This window comes from Dermacentor variabilis, chromosome 5, assembly GCF_050947875.1.
Source record: "Dermacentor variabilis isolate Ectoservices chromosome 5, ASM5094787v1, whole genome shotgun sequence".
In the NCBI taxonomy this organism is placed as follows: Eukaryota; Metazoa; Arthropoda; class Arachnida; order Ixodida; family Ixodidae; genus Dermacentor; species Dermacentor variabilis.
In genome coordinates this window covers 116039305-116058273 of record NC_134572.1, presented here as the reverse complement: position 1 = coordinate 116058273, position 18969 = coordinate 116039305, and the positions used below count along the sequence as shown (strand labels likewise).

The window sequence follows — 18969 nt, the reverse complement described above, 5'->3', positions numbered from 1 at the left end:
AGCACTCATCGAGCGTCTGCGCTCTACACCTACCGACGCATCCGTTCGCCGATATGTCCTTCAGGGCGGCATTCTGTACCGAAGGAACTTCCTCCCTGACGGATCTGATCTTCTTGTCGTGCCAAAACATCTACGACAGACTGTGCCCTTTGAGATGCATGACGCACCCACTGCAGGACATCTTGGGGTAACTCGTACGTATGACCGCGTCCGTCGCCGCTTCTACTGGCCTGGTCTCGCTCGCTCCGTCCGACGCTATGTTGCTGCCTATGATCCCTGCCAGCGTCGGAAAACACCTCAGGTGCTACGTGCCAGTCATCTCCAGCCGATCACCGTCTCTGTGGAACCGTTCTTGCGTGTTGGATTAGACCGAGCTCCTCGGTCTCTTTCCCACGTCATCCTCTGGGAACAAATGGGCAGCCATCGCAACTGATTATGCCACCCGATATGCTATCACGCGGGCTCTCCCTACCAGTTGCGCCACATACGTCGCGGACTTTCTCTTGCGTGACATTATCTTACTTCATGGCACCCCGCGACAGCTGCTTACTGACCATGGTCGTAACTTCCTCTCGAAAGTTATCGTCGACATTGTGCGTTCCTGCTCCACTCAACACAAGCTGACTACCACATACCATCCTCAAACTAATGGCCTGACAGAGCGGTTAAACCGTACTCTTACAGATAGTACGTTTCCAAGGACCACCACGACTGGGACATTGCCCTTCCTTACGTCACATTTGCGTGCAGTTCTTCCCGGCACGACACCGCCGGATTTTCTCCATTTTACTTACTGTACGGTCGCGAACCGAACTTGCCCCTTGACACGGCACTTCCTCCTGCCGCGATCTCAACAAGCAAGTATGCGCGCGACGCCATCGCCCTCGCCGACCATGCACGCCAGCTTGCCCGTGCTCGACTGACGGCCTTGCAAACCACTCAGCAGCGCCAGTACAACGCCCGCCACCGTGGCGTACAGTTTTCGCCTGGTGCACTCGTGCTCCTGTGGTCGCCCTCTCGTCACGTCGGACTTTCAGAAAAGCTCCTTTCGCGATACACAGGCCTCTACCGCGTGCTGCGCCAGGTGACGCCTGTGACGTACGAAATTGCTCCTGTGAGCTCAATCTCGTCCTCTACTCTGACCTCTAGTGATGTCGTGCACGTCAGTAGGCTCAAGGCCTACTACACTGCTTCCGAGTCCGACCTTTAGTCGCTCCGGGACGGCACTTTTGCCGCCGGGGGTAGTGCTACGGAACAGTGTTTACAATGACGAAGAGGCGAGCAGTGAGAAGACGACGACGACGATCAGAGGCTAGCGCGGGCTGTTGCCTCTTGGCCATGTGCGGCGTATTCCCTTGTAAATAAACTTGTATATAGCTTTTTGTCTGCGTCTTCCTACGTAACAATATGTACGATCGTCCGAACTTTGTGTCGTCGGAATTCGCATCATTCTATGGGTAGTAGCTTATCCTATATTTGTTAATTAAAGGTTAACTAAAAGTTTTTATTCGGCCCTGCCATGGTCGAAACTTAAAAACATTAAACATGCAATTTTCGTAAGTGTGCCACTTCGTTTCTTCAACTGTCTATACGCCGGACCTACAGAACCTTTCCTTGAATTATATATCGACGTTCAGCGCAAAATGGCGGAACTTGACAAGGAGTGGACAGGTTTTGCTTCTCTCATTCGCAAGCTTGCCTTCACTTGGCCACCGGTCGGCTTGTGGTCGACGTTGTCCAGCGACCCGACCTTTGACTGCGCCTTGAAGTCAAGCTTTTGCGAGAGGATCTTCTTGTCTCCGCCTCCAGGCTTGTGCGCCGCGTTGTCCAAGGAGCCCACCTTGGGCGCGGCTCGCCACTCCAGCTTTTGCGTCGTCACCTGAGGCGGGAAGAAGGACCGCAACGTGAGGAAACGCGCAGGCGGTTTTCAGGCCACAATTAATTTTTCAGGCTCTTGCGAAGTTTGCAAGAACGTAAACTGACGGTATACGAAAGAAAATGACTCGCAACCTACCTTATCTTGCAAAAAAAGAAGCATGAATATATATATGAAGATGCATAAAGAATATAGGCGTACAAATGTATAGAGAAGGCAAGAAGGAAGCTATGAACATCAAATAAAAAACAAAGTTCTAGCATGCATTGGACAGAAGTACAAGGTATCACAGTATAAGCAAGTTAGGTGTTGACAAAATCGCATTTCTTTGCCAGGCCACGCCAGTGATTAGCAAGTTGCTCAACTCTCAGCACTTTGTGTATCGATTTATTATACTAAAAGTTTCATCCGTAAGTTCACGCGTGAAAAGACTTTTGTGAGTGAACGAAGCTGCGCGTTAGAGCTTCGGTTCGTCTCTTCTTTGCCTTTGGTGTAATGCAACTTCGCACGCCGAATCGCACAGGTATACAAATCGGCACCAACACGTCGAACTGGCTGTTCTACTGCTCCCTCGTTGGCGCATGCCGGCACTCAATCCCGACATTCAATCCGCACTGGCGGTGTCTCCTTTCAGGAAAGTTCGTTGTTGCTTCCGTAGAAGCTGCGTATAATATTCCACAGGACACCGGCGCAACGATGTAGTAGTTAGCTTATAGCTTTCCAGGCACTTCAGCATGTGAAACGCAGATTAGGCAAAAGTACATAGATGAGATAAAGACTTTGTAAAATGCAGAGCTTTTCGCTTGTTCCACGCGGCTGTAGCACCGTAAAGGATTTGACTTCCCCCATCCCGTCACATCCTGAAAAAGGCTAATATTATTTGGAAACAAAACAAAATTTGCGTCATTCGGCTGTGGATTCCTTAGACGGTGATGGACATCAAAGGTATCGTTAAAGTATAAGCGGATAAAAAGCAATGAAACTCGCAAAACGTCTTACGGGCTGTTTTGTGACCTTTTCAACAGTTGCCTGTAATTTTTTACAAATTTTTAAACTTTATTCCTTTATTGGCTACTTTAATTCATGCCTAAACTTCAGTTGATCTCAGCAGTGCTAGTTTTGGCTTTAGGCCGCTTTGTGTTTGTTTTGGTGGTTTTGTTAAGGGAGATTGGCTACTGCAGTTCTTTTTCTTTAAGTCCTAGCTTTCTTTTCTCTCGCCGCGTTCACTTATATTCCTAACATTTTAAGGTTTTCGCTGGAGTTAAGCTTCTAGTTTTAGTGGTAATGATATTATTTTGTGCGTTTCGTGCATTTCCTTATTGCTCTATGATTCCAATGTTGGCGCTGGAGATTTGATTTGCACTGAAATATTCATTAGCTTTTTTTTAACGCCTTCGCTCCATCCTATCAATTTTTGTAAATGCGTCCTTGTGTAGTTTTACTTGGGAAGCAGATTAATTTAGGTTACATAGAGATTTTTTTGTTGTTGTTTGTTTGTTTTAATGCGAATCCACAGGCTGAGTGTTCTAAGAAATTGTAACCATATCTTTGTTTCTATCCTTATCTTCTGTAACCCCCCCTTATGTAATACCCCGACAGGGGTCCTTAAGGAAAAATAAATGATGATAAATAACAAATTTACAGACATATGACGTGCCCCTTTGACATAGGACAATTTGTATTACAGAGACATCTAGGAGCGCCTTTTCTAGTGTAGTGGAGCGAAAATAGATATATTGTTATTTTCAATGTAGCACATGTTGAAATTAACATTAAGTTCCTTGAAGAATAACCGGCTTCGGCTAAGCAATGTGCAGCTTATGCGCAGAAGGTATTAGATAAACATTCAATTAGTAAAATTTAGTTGACTGAGTGGCTCAATGGAGACTGCCACACAATTCTTGGTACTCGATACTGTCAGACGTCTTGGCTACAACAAAAGTGGATCATTTTATTTAGAATTTTATAATTTCTTTATAAATCATTATTAATTGGATAAAGTTGTCTCTAAAACACTCGCAATATCTGTATCGAGAAATAACAGTTTAGCCGAAGGCAAGACGTCTCTCTGGGCGCGATTCGACAATATTCGCTGCGCAGTGAGATAGGGAGAGTGTTTTCTCACCTTGACTTCTCCGCCCTTAGGCTTGTGCTTGATGTTGTCCAGCGAGCCGATCTTGGAGCGCACGTTCTTCAGGTCGGGCTTGGGTGCCTGGCCCACAGGAGCCTTGATCGGAGGTAGTTCTGCAGGTACAGAGTAAAATCCTCAGTAGCTGTCACGTGTTTAAGAAGCAGGGATACAGAGAATTATCAGGAGCATGGTGGTGTGTTTGCTTCTCGAAGAGAGAAGAAAAAAAATTAGAGGAATCTGCGCAGTCTTTTTGCGAGACATACATCAAGCACAACGTCAAAGGGAAATGAGTGCTTGAAGGTCGGCAAGGTACTTCGTCACAGAGGTCCCAAAGATCAGGAGTTTTTATGAAGACCACGTTAACTGAGAGGGTCACCTATTGGCTGCTGTTGCACCCACTAGCACTCCTATCGCTTGCTTAAACTTTGTCAATTACAGGATTTTAGATTTCATTAGACGGCCTTTGGGAGTCCTAACTGTATCTGCAGCTGCTATATACCCTAAATTTCACCTCAATTCTGCGGTTATTATACTAGGGACGATTCAGTGATAGACGACAGTTAAGTTTGGGGGCGTCCAGATTGAGACATCACCAAAGGCTTTTTTTTTTTTGTCGGCCTGCATTTACCCGCTCGCGCTTACAGTGTTCCTTGCGCATTTATCGGTTAATTGTGGGCACTAGAGTTCTACCACGTTAAAATTAAGGGACTCCTTATTACTTATTATACTCATCGTCCTTTCACTGTATGCAGAGTTTCAAATCGATATCTTTATCCACTTTATCCACCTGTCGCTGCTAATTGTTCTCTCTGTCTTTGTATTGGAAATAGCCTTCGAATGCACAGAAGACACGTCAGTAAACGCACAGTCGGCGTAAAAAGTTCGCGGACCGCTGCATCTAGGGAAACAATTCTGCAGATCCAAACCACAAGTTGGAATTTGGGAAGCGAAGCTTGCGTGAGGCGGTTAAATAAATACCGTGCAACTGATTATATAATTCAATTCTGCGCAGTTATTTGCACCATAGCGATTACACTTGCCTGCTAATGAAGACAGCAAGACGCGGAGACCCCCCCACGCCCACGTGACCCAAGTGACCGCGCGTCATACTGTCTCCGGGATTGGCTCATTTGCTATGACACTCTATCGAGGGTCGACGCACCGCCTAGAGTGGGCCGATCCTGGAGCTAGTGCAACGGTAAACTGCACTTTAATCGCGGGAGTCCAACCGCGCAGTAGCGTCAAATCCCAAATGCTAGGAAAGTAGGCCTGGGAAGGTTTGCTTCATTTAAACGAAAGTTGGAAAGTTGGAAACGAAATAGAGGAATTCCAGATCAAGCTACAGAACAGGTATTCGGCTTTAACTCAGGAAGAGGACCTTAGTGTTGAAGCAATGAATGACAATCTTATGGGCATCATTAAGGAGTGTGCAATGGAAGTCGGTGGTAACTCCGTTAGGCACGATACCAGTAAACTATCGCAGGAGACGAAAGATCTGATCAAGAAACGCCAATGTATGAAAGCCTCTAACCCTACAGCTAGAATAGAACTGGCAGAACTTTCGAAGTTAATCAACAAGCGTAAGACAGCAGACATAAGGAAGTATAATATGGATAGAATTGAACATGCTCTCAGGAACGGAGGAAGCCTAAAAACAGTCAAGAAGAAACTAGGAATTGGCAAGAATCAGATGTATGCGTTAAGAGACAAAACCGGCAATATCATTACTAATATGGAAGAGATAGTTCAAGTGGCTGAGGAGTTCTATAGAGATCTATACAGTACAAGTGGCACCCACGACGATAATGGAAGAGAAAATAGTCTAGAGGAACTCGAAATCCCACAGGTAACGCCGGAAGAAGTAAAGAAAGCCTTGGGAGATATGCAAAGGGGGAAGGCAGCTGGGGAGGATCAGGTAACAGCAGATTTGTTGAAGGATGGTGGGCAAATTGTTCTAGATAAACTGGCCACCCTGTATACGCAATGCCTCATGACGTCGAGCGTACCGCAATCTTGGAAAAACGCTAACATAATCCTAATCCATAAGAAAGGGGATACCAAAGACTTGAAAAATTATAGACCGATCAGCTTACTGTCCGTTGCCTACAAACTATTTACTAAGGTAATCGCAAATAGAATCAGGAACACCTTAGACTTCTGCCAAGCAAAGGACCAGGCAGGATTCCGTAAAGGCTACTCAACAATAGATCATATTCACACTATCAATCAGGTGATAGAGAAATGTGCGGAATATAACCAACCCTTATATATAGCTTTCATTGATTACGAGAAAGCATTTGATTCTGTCGAAACTTCAGCAGTCATGGAGGCATTACGGAATCAGGGTGTAGACGAGCCGTATGTAAAGATACTGAAAGATATCTATAGCGGCTCCACAGCCACCATAGTCCTCCATAAAGAAAGCAACAAAATCCCAATAAAGAAAGGCGTCAGGCAGGGAGATACGATTTCTCCAATGCTATTCACAGCATGTTTACAGGAGGTATTCAGAGACCTGGATTGGGAAGAAATGGGGATAAAAGTTAATGGAGAATACCTTAGTAACTTGCGATTCGCTGATGATATTGCCTTACTTAGTAACTCAGGGGACCAACTGCAATGCATGCTCACTGACCTGGAGAGGCAAAGCAGAAGAATGGGTCTAAAAATTAATCTGCAGAAAACTAAAGTAATGTTTAACAGTCTCGGAAGAGAACAGCAATTTACAATAGGCAACCAGGCACTGGAAGTCGTAAGGGAATACATCTACTTAGGGCAGGTAGTGACTGCGGATCCGGATCATGAGACAGAAATAATCAGAAGAATAAGAATGGGGTGGGCTGCGTTTGGCAGGCATTCTCAGATCATGAACAGCAGGTTGCCATTATCCCTCAAGAGAAAAGTGTATAATAGCTGTGTCTTACCAGTACTCACCTACGGGGCAGAAACATGGAGGCTTACGAAAAGGGTTCTACTCAAATTGAGGACGACGCAACGAGCTATGGAAAGAAGAATGATAGGTGTAACGTTAAGGGATAAGAAAAGAGCAGATTGGGTGAGGGAACAAACGCGAGTTAATGACATCTTAGTTGAAATCAAGAAAAAGAAATGGGCATGGGCAGGACATGTAATGAGGAGGGAAGATAACCGATGGTCATTAAGGGTTACGGACTGGATTCCAAGGGAAGGGAAGCGTAGCAGGGGGCGGCAGAAAGTTAGGTGGGCGGATGAGATTAAGAAGTTTGCAGGGACGGCATGGCCACAATTAGTACATGACCGGAGCTGTTGGAGAAATATGGGAGAGGCCTTTGCCCTGCAGTGGGCGTAACCAGGCTGATGATGATGATGATGATGGGAACTATAGTGACGGCAGGAAGTATATCTTAATCCGATTAGCATACTTCCGCCACTTTATATCTATATATCTCTCTAGCCTCTTTGAATCGCTTTCTGTTCATAAACAACAGCAAAAAAAGCTCAAATGTTTCCCGAGCTGTGCGGATTCGAACCCATGTCACACGAGTTCCCCAAACGCCGCAACTCAATGCCTTTGCTTTGCGGGCTGCCAGGGATTAATTCTCAGCGTTAGCACGCACCGGCGCACCACCAATGCACCACCAGCGCGATCTCGCAAGTCAAGCAAAAGATGAAAAAAAGGGTCTACGCACTCCCGCCGCTAGACGTGACATGGTGTCTAGATATATATATATATATATATATATATATATATATATATATATATATATATTTATGAGGTTTTGCTTGCCAAAACCACTTTCTGATTATGAGGCACGCCGTAGTGGAGGTCTCCGGAAATTTCGGCCACCTGGGGTTCTTTAACGTGCACCTAAATCTAAGCACAAGGGTGTTTTCACATTTCACCCCCATCGAAATGCGGCCGCCTTGGCCGGGATTCGACCCCGCGACCTCGTGATCAGCAGCCCAACACCATAGCCACTGAGCAACCACGGCGGGTTGATGTCTAGATAGGATACCTCCCACGTAAAATCGGATTTATTGTAGGGGTTGGAAGTTAAGCAAAAATCGGTAGGCTGGTTCTCTTTGGGAGCCCACGGTAAAACCACTAATGAGGCAGTGCAAGTTGATATGGGTTTGGGCCTCTTTTTGAAGTCAGAGAAGCGCAGAGCAAGATTAGTTTTGAACAAAGGTTCAGGAACATGGATGAAAAGAAATGGGCGTGGACACGAAATGGAGGAAAAAGTTAAGAAAGTTGACAACCAAGTACAGGGTGATTGAAAGTAAATAGACATCCAGGAGTCATCAAAAAGAAAGTGAGACAACAAACTGGACGCAAAGAATGGAAACAAAAATGACCGCGTAGATTTGCGAGAATGGGAAGAAACAAATTAGAAGGGAACATCTGTACGATAGCACATAAGGCAGTGGCTTGCTATTTGACGTTCGGGCTGGTTGCTTAAGGACAAAAACATACCGGAGCAAATATTCGCAACAAGACCGGTCATGTGTCTGCTGCAGCAGACACATGACCGGTCGTAAGTGGGCGCAAGACCGGTCGTAAAGTGGGCGTAAGGATAAACCGTGCAGCAGTCTAAATGAGCAACAGCGGTTTAGAATATTGGTAAAAAAGAAAAGCAGGGGAGATGCTAATACGACCGGATCCATTACGGGCGTACGCAACGGTATACAAAGTAGATAAAGAAGTTTGAGGAAAAGGTAATAAAGATTTGTGGGATGCACAAAAATGCTAGAATGAAAAGCATGTATAGCAAACTTGAATAACTCAAGCAGACTAAGTGACTGCGTGTCACGGCACCGTTTCGAAGGGGATGTCAATAAATCATCATCATCATCGAAGCGCAAGAAAGGAGGTCGACTGCAGCACACGGCTTATAAATGACGCGTTTCAGCAGTGGCAATGCGGTGCGGTGTGTCGCATTAACGCTAGTCGCATTAACGTTGACAGTAATTCTTAGATGACTTCTGCTGAATCATTTAAAATTAAATCCATCAGGTTTCTTGCAAAATTGTTTTAAATGATTACAATATGTGGAGAACTAAAGTTTTGTTAACTCCGTAAATCAGTGATCATGGCATATTTCTGTAAACAGCACGTATTTGGGCATCTGAAGCGAGAAAATATGTCGTATTGCACAGCACTCTGTATTATAACAGTACCTTGAGTAAGACTTGTAAATCCCTCGTAAACATTCTAACAATTTCACGCAAATTGTGAAATCATATATCGCCTTTGTCCACTTCAGATACTCTAACAGATGTAGTTTTACACAACCGCGATATCTGGTTTTGGTACAGAGTTCCGGATTCGTAGACGCTATGGTCGAATATTTTTAAAACTTAGACTTTTTTTGGCATTTTCTATAATATATTTGACGCCCTAAATCAAAATTCTGCTCATTAAGGTTGATACAACTTAACTTTTTTTTCCATGCAACAAATTTCATTCATATCGGTCCATCAGCTGTCTCATGTGAGCTTTTCTGCGTTTCACATAAAATTAAATTGGCAAATTCGAGTTTTCCCCGAGCTAAACCTTCCTCTTAAGCAGTGACGTGGTGCGGTTCTCACAGTTTACATTAGGGTGCATGGTATAGTCGAGTCCCATGCGCAACAATTTGCTGAAGACGTGGGAATCGACTGCAGAAAAGGAGCAAAAAACGTAGTTTTTACTGCGGGCACAAAATGTTTATTCACGTGACGTTTGCACGCGTAATCCACTGTGAAAATGTTTACACCCTTAAGGGTGTTTCCTTGTCGCGCTGGTAAGAGCCTTACCATTAGGGCTTTGAAAAGATTTATAGAGGCCGACAACGGAGCTCCAACTAGACGTGCTACTACAAAATACTCAATTGAAAATTATGCAATCATTCTGGCAGCTTCGAGCGCACAGAAATATCCGACACAAGAGTCATTTCTCTCCCTGTGAAATTCTATTGTCGGAAATTTCTGCGCCCAAGGCTGTCGGAACGATTACATAGTTTTCAACTACGTCTTCCGTCATCGCACGTCTAGTTAGAGCTCCGTTGTCGGCCTCTGTAAATTTTTGTAAGGCCTTAACGGTAAGGGTGTTACTAGTGCTACAAGAAAATACCCTTAGAGGCGTAAGTATTTTTACAGTGTACATGACGGACAGACTCCCAGCTGTAGCTCTAAGGTTCCTGGGGACGAATCTCCAGCATCAACGCAAGATAGGATGGGCCCCCAGGCTAAGGGGACCATAGGGAAATGGAGTGGCAGATCTCGCAGCTCGCGGAATCATAAACCGAGCGAACCCCCTCCACCCCATCTCTCACTCAAATTGGGGACACCTTGGAACACCAGAGTCTCGAAAGAACATTATGCCCGCCCCCTCATCCCGGTTTAGATGGGAGGTACATGGTAGATTTAACAAAAAAGTACTAACTAGGGATCTTCCCAAATCTACCAAGGTTACATGCAGTTGCGCCCTCCCCCCAACTATCAGGGCACATGCCCTTGGTGCAATGGGAGGTCTACTTTAGCCCATATTTCGTGGGAGTGCGCTAATCGTTCCTCTTCTGCAAACGAACCAACACTAGCACACCGGATTTCAAAACTGAGCAGTGGAGGCTCAGCTGACCTGCCAGGACCGAGAGAAGCAGCTAGCGCTTCTCGCACACGTCCGGTGGGTGGCAAGGGATATATATATATATGGACGCGGAGAACGTCGAAAGAACAGTAGTAAAGGTAGCTAATAAAGAACAGCTACACCATGAGATTTCGTCATCACAAAGCTGCGCGCTAATGTCAAGGTCACTGGGCGTGGCCGCGCGACAGTAAGATTCCCGTACGGGGCCTTCATGGATGTCAAAGGCTCCGTTATCACCCGGCTCTTTAAGCTCCGCATGTAGCGTTTGTCGCACGGCACGCCGCACGGCTGTCATTGGCCCCCGAGATCATTGACATGGCTCCCTCCTGCGTGTGACGTCTGCGGTAGGGTGGGGTGACTTTGCTGCTAAACCAGGCGCGCTCACTATGTGAAGGCACTTTGACGTTGTCGGCCGATCTGCCCTGCTCTAGTTTTTTAAGTATGAGCTTGCAGGTTTGTAAAGCAGTATGTACAGAATGTTCCGGAACAGAACACTATATCCTGCGAGACAGAGTCGCTGTCGTCACCACGGTTAGTGTGGATTGCTCCTGGGGCGCGATCGGAGATCTTTGTTCGATACGCGTTCTGTTCGGTTGCTGGAACGTCACAAATTGGCAGTATGCGAAATCTGTGAAAACGGGGTGGAGAGAGCAGCTATTCGGCAAGCGGTGAACTCCTCGGAAGTTGCCTCCGCTGTTTTTCGTCTGCTTGCAGATATTATACTACAAAACGAGATGTTTCTAGTCTTCCAATGAAATATTTATCAAAAATATACTTTCTTTTTCTCAAGCTTCAACACGTTTTCAAATAGTAAAACGTGTGATTACTACAATTTATAACTATTAGTTTCTCTGCGTTGTCCCTAGGTGGTGTCGCGCACAGCAAGAAAAAAAAAGAAAGAAACGACGGGAACAGTGGCGCACTTTTCAAGAGGCAATAACAACATTCCAGTGGCTCAATGGCACCCGATGATGGGGTCGAGTTTGCCGCACAACCAACGCAGAATTTGTTTCAAGAAACGAAAGGGACGCCGGAATTCGCTTTCTGCCATTTCTTCAAACGCGTTTCGCACCTCCACTGCTCTTGTCCCTCCTCAAGCAACGCCAATGCAACAACCGAAGTTCCCATCGCAAGCGCCATTTTCTCGAACTAAACTATGGATTGGACTCTAACGTGCCATTCTGCGGTCGAAGCCACCGTTTGGATCCAATCCAATCTACCAGACGCGCTATGCGAAGTCTGTCTCGTAACAAGCCGTATGATCGCTCCAAACTTCCCAACTCCCGCCACGTTCGGCGCCTAGCAGATGACTTGCTCGTTTGCAAGATGATTGACCGGAGCGTGCCGTCATTTCGACGTCACCAAAAATGTGGCCGCACCCCGCGGCTGGCGAGGTCAGCGCGGAGCAGGCCAATCGCGCACGCCGGTAACCGAAAGAACGCGCCAGACAACGATCTCCGATCGCGCCTCGGGGGTGTCGACAAACGCCGTCGCCGAGCCGAGGATCCAGAGTTTCGGGCCAAAGACAACGAACGCTGCCGACTTAATGTTCGGCGCCTCCGGGAATCGGTTCCGGACCTGCGCTTCACCGAGAACTTCCAACGCCTATAGCCTGCAAATCCATGGGAGGTGCGAACGGCCGCTTCCAGCGCGAATTCTTCGTCGTATATAGAGTTCGGGAGTAGCTGCCACGGCTGTGACCAGGTTCGACATGAATCTCTTCACGGTGAGCTCGGTGCGGGACTGAACAGAAGAGCTCTGCTTTGCAAGTGCTTCGCGAAACCTTCGCCGACGCCACCGACGACGACCACGAAGACGGTCGGGCGTCGAGGATCGCATCGACGATGATGACGACTGGTATACTGAAGCACTGTACATAATAAATTGTGATGCACGTACTGCGGCTTGTATGCATGTGACTTGCTGGGGCTTGTGTGGCTTACCGGTCTGGCCGTGTGTGACCTCGCAAAAACTTGGCGACACTTAGCAAATATTGGCTACACTTAGTATGAGCATGTATAGTTAAGCCGTGAATAACCTCGTAAGACTTGGCAAAACCTGGCAACGCTTGGTATGAGCCTAGCCGAGCCATGCATAACCTCGCAAAAGTTAGCAAAACCTAGCAACACTTAGTATGAACCTACCCGAGCCATGTATAACCTCGCGAAGCTCGGCAAGACCTTGAAATACATAGCAAAAGTCGAACTAGCTCTGCGGTGGCCCAGCCTTGCACCATTATCTATAGGGCAAACTTCCCACATTTTTTTCTTTCCCACTAAAACTAAAACGTTTCGCGTATAAATGAACTTATACCTTGCGAGTTTTTTTTTTGCGTTACCTAGCAGCAAGCTAGCGGCACGCCAGATGTGCCATATGCATGCGGCATGCGCCAGACACGCCACCGAAGCGAGCGAAAGCGGCTGGCCATGTGGAGTTCGCCTGTTCGACGACCAGTTTCTTTTGGACGTAGGGTGTTTGTTGGGCTGCCGGCGTATTCTTGCATACCTTGTGCCCATCGACACACATCTAGCAGAGTGGCCTCTCTTCAGCGAAAATGCCAGTCTGTATGATAAATCTGCGGATCTAGCAATAGTTGAAATGAACGAAAAAGATTACTGCCTCTATATAGACTTGCTGCAGCAGAACAGACGAACCCGCAATCCTCCGCCTTCTTAAAAAAAATTTAAAACCTTGGTGGACAGATGAATGCACAAACACTAAGAAATTACAAAACAAAGCGTGGGGTATCTTTCTTAATCTACTGTCTTTCAAAAAAGCAAAAGCCAAAGTCAGGTACACACGCAGACAAGCCGAAAGAGAGTCGTGGGAAAAGTATGTATCGTCCATAAATAGCTCGATAACATACAAAAGAATGTTGGGTCAGCTTCGTAAGTTTAGAGGTGACTACGGTTCTTACACTATCCCCATACTCTCAACTCCAGGCGCACAAACAAATATAGAAAAATTAGCACCGCGAACCTGCACTACTGGACTACGTCAAGATGACAAATTTTCTTGACAGTCTGCGACGCGTTTCAAGCAATTTTATGCACAGAAGCGAGACTTGTGACGCAGTTAGTGAAAAGCAGCTCGGCCGTCCTGACGTAGTCAATTTGAGTTAATGACTCCTACTGGGAGATGTCTGCAACGCTTTCTATGAGCCCCAACATTTCTAACTTTTTTTGCTAGTTTTTGGGCACGCTCGCCGCACCCGGCTTTGTGCCGCAGTTTCGCGTGTACTGAATCTTATACTGGGACAAGTTTTCGCGCTTTCTCTGACCCCCAACATTATCGTAATAATTTCGTTACCTTTTGGGATACTTTTGAGGCACGCTGACCGCGCCTGGCATTGGGACGCAGTTAGCGAAAAGCAGCTCGGCCGTGTGACGCACTTAGTTTCGCGTGCACTGAATCTTGCTGGGACAAGTTCGTCCCAGCAAGAAGAACTTGAAAATTCAGTCTTCTGAACGACTGAAGGCAGGCTTTACACCCACGCATTTGTCTCGAGCCCTTCTAGGAGGAATTCTGAGAGCGTATAGCCTGGTCTGGCTGAGAGCCTGTGTTGCGGCCATTTCTGTGTACTGTTGCGTTTCGCCTGCGACACGTGGTTTTGCCGGCGCGACTGCGGCGGGGCGGCAGACATTTTGGCCCGATCGTCGTCGCCGCAACACTCATCGGCAGGTGTTTCCAGGCGCGACTGCGGCGATGCGACCGCAAAGGATCACCCTCTCATTCCAGTCATTGTGCCCGAAACAGGCGATGCCAAAGCAGGGATCATCCTCTCATTACAGTCATGGTGCTACGGCAGCGCTACAACAGGGTGCTACGAGATCGTGCTCGATAGGGTGCTACGAGATCGTGCTCAACATGGTGCTACGGCAGCGCTACGACAGTGTGCGTCACCATTAGCCCATTGTACATTCACGTGCTCGTCTTTTGAGGGGTTCCTTCTTGCCCTCAACTGCGAGAGTATAAAAACAGCTGCCCCCGGACGCCAAAAGGAGGGCTCCGATTTCTTCTGTTGAGTGAAGTGCTCTCCCGTCTCTCTACTTCGGTCAAACCTGACCACCAACTCTTTGCGATGTTAAAATAAACAAGTTGTTTCGTTGTTACCAGTCGACTCATGCTTTGCCGGGACCTTCGGATGCTTCCAGTTGTACCCCAGGCCGCCAGGCCAACGCTACCCTTGGGGCTTGCGACCCAGGTACAACCACGGGCGTCAGCGCCGAGTTCCCAACAGATCGTACCAGCGGTGCGATCCCAAACAGTACGTATAGCTTACCATCGCGTCGGTTGAGGCCAAGTCTCTTTGGAAACGCGCTGTCGCCCGTGTATTTGTGCTCTTAATGTGCAGCAAGTATTGACCGGGAATGGGGAATGCTTGGTGAATCATATGTTTTCACATTCTATGGTATTGTTTGGGAGGAGTCGGGTATTTTCTACGTCATGTGCACGAAGAAGCGAATTGCATGCTTTGGTTTGTAATGCCACCCATTCGCGGCCTTCGCCTCTACACGCAGCATCCTTCAAAAGTCTGAACACCAAAATGACGCATTCCCGTAATTCTTTTCAACTGATGCCGTCCGGTGGAGCTCCGTACAACTACTTACCTGGTGCCGCATCGTTGGATGAACGCACAGAAAAGCCCGGAACGAGCATTTATACAGAGCAAAATAAACATTTCCTCATTTACAAGGCGTCTTTCGTTTGCTTTATGAAATTTCACGTGGCACAGATTCGATGGAGGCTTGTAAAGATTGTTCGCAATCATTTGTACTAAATAAAACGATCCCGTACCAAGAAGGCGCGCGCTTGAGCAGCAGAAGCAAAAAGAAAAAAAGGAAAGAGAGATAAATGTCGCTCCGATTAGCGCAGCCGGCTCAACGCGTGCTTCCAAGCGTTGAAAACATGCGTGATCAAAACCGAAACCGGAAGATGTTTCGCCCATGCGCTTGGTGCGCTACAGTCAATTTGGCCGCTACGCTTTATGGGAGTGTCCGCTCTAGTTGAATGTCTTTCTTTATGACACGTGTTTTGATTCGATGGACACAAAATACTATGATACCGTTTTCTGTGCGCCTCCGTTCGTGCAGCACCGGCTACTTGCCAGCCTTTCACCCTACATGTGTACCTCAACGCCGCTGCGTAATTTAGACGCCTAAACTAACATACAAGTAGCAGAGTACTTAGCAATAATTCTTACGTATTTTGTATCTATAGGCGCGGGAAACTGTTAAATTATTGTATACAGTTAGTAGCAATGGTTCATTTCCAGGCACTATATGCTATAGGCCGAAGAAGTGAAGAACGTTGACGCCGGAATTGGAAACATGCAGAGATTTCTTACTATGGAACGGCGGATTCGGAAAGCATGTTCTTATTTTACACGCTTTCTGCATTCTTTCAAACAATGTGAAAATAAGTGGGGCCACGACAATACGCCACCCTGTGCCTAAGTTCCACTGAACCAAAGGCGGGACAGAAATGCCCTTCGGAGATGCATGCCAATCCAAGCAACGCATACACCAAAGACAGCGAACACGTTTTAGGCATATTTCCAAATGCTTCACGATAACCAAACGTTGTGCAGTGACCTGCATTTCTGGTTTGGAAACCATAAATGAGATCTTTATTGAAAATGCTGACGCTTTGACCTATGACGGGGAGGGGGGTCTAGGTGAATTCTGGGATAAAATGAGAACAGTAGGCCACGAAAGTACTCATGAAAACAGAATCGACATCGGCTAAATATTCCAGATACGGTCAATTCGCGCTCCTCCAAGCTGACCTCAGTCGTGGAGATGGTGAAGTGCGGCGTAAAAATTCACCGACAATTACGATACTCCCTAATACGAACTTTGAGCGCAGCTCTATACGTGTTTTCCCTTCGCTATATATCGGCTGGCGTGGACAATCTGCCTCGTGCGGCACGTTTCAAACGGAGCGAAGTGTGGCGCGAATGCCTCGCTAAATGGGAGGTCGCGAGAGGGCCGCCCGTGAGGGACGCGCGGGCGTGATTCACAGCGGCCGCCGCTAGTGCAGTGCTTTGTTTCCATATATGGTATCGGTGGCGTCCTATCGGTGAACGGACGACGCGCGCTACTCTGGCTTGAAAGGCGGTTAATTTCAACTATGCGCGCGATGGAAGCTATTTGCTAAATGCAGATTTTTTTCAGTATATATAAAGTCCTGCACTATCTATCAGATGTTCTATCATGTACTCATTATGCTCTCTTTAGTTGCGGTACTTAATTATTCTCAAATTTTTCATTTGTAGGTTTGCTTGACGAATAGCTTCATCTGTGCTATATACGACTGCTTTCTCATTCTTTTTCTTTTTTTCATTTTGTTGCCAATTTTGGCAAGGGGGAAATGGGGGAAAATGCTGTATTTGTATTCCCCGTATTCCTATGCCGTATTCATTCGTAATAAAGAATTTTCTTCGCATTTTCTCTGTAATCCGCAAGTGCTTCGGCATGCGTGATTTGTATAATCGGTTACATAAGAAGTCCCACACCAGCCTTGAGCTGTACTAGACCTCTTTCTGTATGGATACTTGCGATGTGTCTATCACTTTGCTGCCATCAATAAATTTCAACGTCAAAACACGGAGCCAGCGCTCACTTTTCTGCTCGGAGCCAGGTGTCCTCGCCGTCTTCGACGGGGAGGTGACGCCATTCTTGGTGGGCGCAGTCTTCTTAGGCGACGGTCCGCCTTTTTCGTGAATGCTGCTGGGCTTCTTGGGAGAGCTGGGCGTCTGCAATAGAGTGCCGATGGGTTATTTCAAGCGAACAGTGGTTTCCATAACTACCGCATGAACGTTCGGTGCTTCTTTCAGGCTTTCCGCCCGGTCCTCGATAATGCGTGTTCGATTATATCGAAGTAGTCCGCAAGCATTGATTTGGCGGAATGTGTCGATAGGAGCCCCTGAAAGGCCTCTGTATAAGCACATGCCACTTGGAATAGCTCGAGTTAGGGGCCAGAAGACACAATGCGTTTTCGGCCCACATTTATATGAACAGCATACGCTGGAGCTCTTTCCACGAACACGCATAGGCCAATAATTTTAGCGAAGGTGGCTGGCGAACGACGCGCAGTTCGTATAAACGAAAAAGTACTGCGAAATAGCCATGTCGGAATCAAGAACATTTTCTAACACCATAGGGCAGCATTTTTACATACCCTAGATTCACTATCTCGGCTCTCTACAGCTCCAACAGTTTCTTAACGGGGTCTTACTTCCTGTACGTACGCCCATGTTTTAATGCACTACGCTGTTGTATAAGGCTACAAAGTACTAATTTCGACTACATTGAGTCATTTCATGGGCGCACAAAATTACTGTAATGCAATACCTTGGTTTGGGCGAGCTAGTTCTTCTTGACAGTTTTCCTAAATACCCGCTAAAGATGAAAACGAAAGGAACACATACGACAGGCCAGGCGCTGAACTCCAAACTGGTGTTTCTTTCAAGCAATCATCTATTTAACGCACTCTGCATCAGGTACGTCATGTAGGCATCATTACATAAAAGATTGTATGATCAGTCAGTCCACCTGCCTAGATACCTCGAAGGCATTGTCACTTCTTTTTCCTGCAACGCCAAAGACAGATAACTGACGCACGTATCATCTGCCTTCCTTATAAAATACGCTCCAGCTATTTCGCGTTGTTTTTGTTTTTTCTTTGCTCAAGAAAGTTGTGTCGTCAAAAATGGGTGAACGTCGCAAACCGACACAATGCCAATACAGTTTTTTGCAGCACCTTGTAAATTGTAAGCAATGTGTAACCTTCAAACCAAAAAGCACCAGAAACGCATGCGATGCCATACTGATCGCCGGACCAATTACACCAAATGTACTTCAGATATTGTGTATGAGATATCCTTAGATCGCGGGACCCGCCGTGGTTGCTCAGTGGCTATGGTGTTGGGCTGCTGAGCACGAGGTCGCGGGATCGAATCCCGGCCACGGCGGCCACATTTCGATGGGGGCGAAATGCGAAAACACCCGTGTGCTTAGATTTAGGTGCACGTTAAAGAACCCCAGGTGGTCAAAATTTCCGGAGTCCTCCACTACGGCGTGCCTCATAATCAGAAAGTGGTTTTGGCACGTAAAACCCCAAATATTATTATCCTTAGATCGCGGATGCGTTTATATAAGACAGGCTGACCAGTTCTTCAACAGGACTAGACAGCACAATAATGACGTTGGTAAAGGATACGGTAGCCACTTGGCTGAACACTGCAAAAAGTGCGCATGCACACCCATGTTTGGCGACACAACTTTCTTCACGAAAAAAAAAGAAAAACAAACCGCGAAATTGTCCAAGCGTATTTTATAAGGAAGGCAGGTG

General features: G+C 46.7%; 1 protein-coding gene and 1 long non-coding RNA gene across 5 annotated transcripts in view; one reads left to right on the top strand and one right to left on the bottom strand.

Annotated features, from left to right (window-relative positions):
* Positions 1-18969, top strand: part of LOC142583083 (uncharacterized) — a 417463-nt gene that overhangs the window by 152638 nt on the left and 245856 nt on the right. The window lies entirely within an intron of this gene.
* The window catches only part of tau (microtubule-associated protein tau), a 108012-nt gene that overhangs the window by 12262 nt on the left and 76781 nt on the right, over positions 1-18969 (bottom strand). For 2 of the 3 annotated variants that reach the window (XM_075693374.1, XM_075693375.1), the window contains exons 4-6: positions 17239-17371; positions 4002-4120; positions 1700-1879 (exon numbers count right to left, since the gene is read on the bottom strand). In XM_075693374.1, the coding sequence (XP_075549489.1) occupies positions 1700-1879; positions 4002-4120; positions 17239-17371 (432 nt within the window). Of the gene's footprint in view, positions 1-1699; positions 1880-4001; positions 4121-17238; positions 17372-18969 lie in introns of those variants that run through there. The other variant, XR_012828537.1, reaches the window with a different exon arrangement.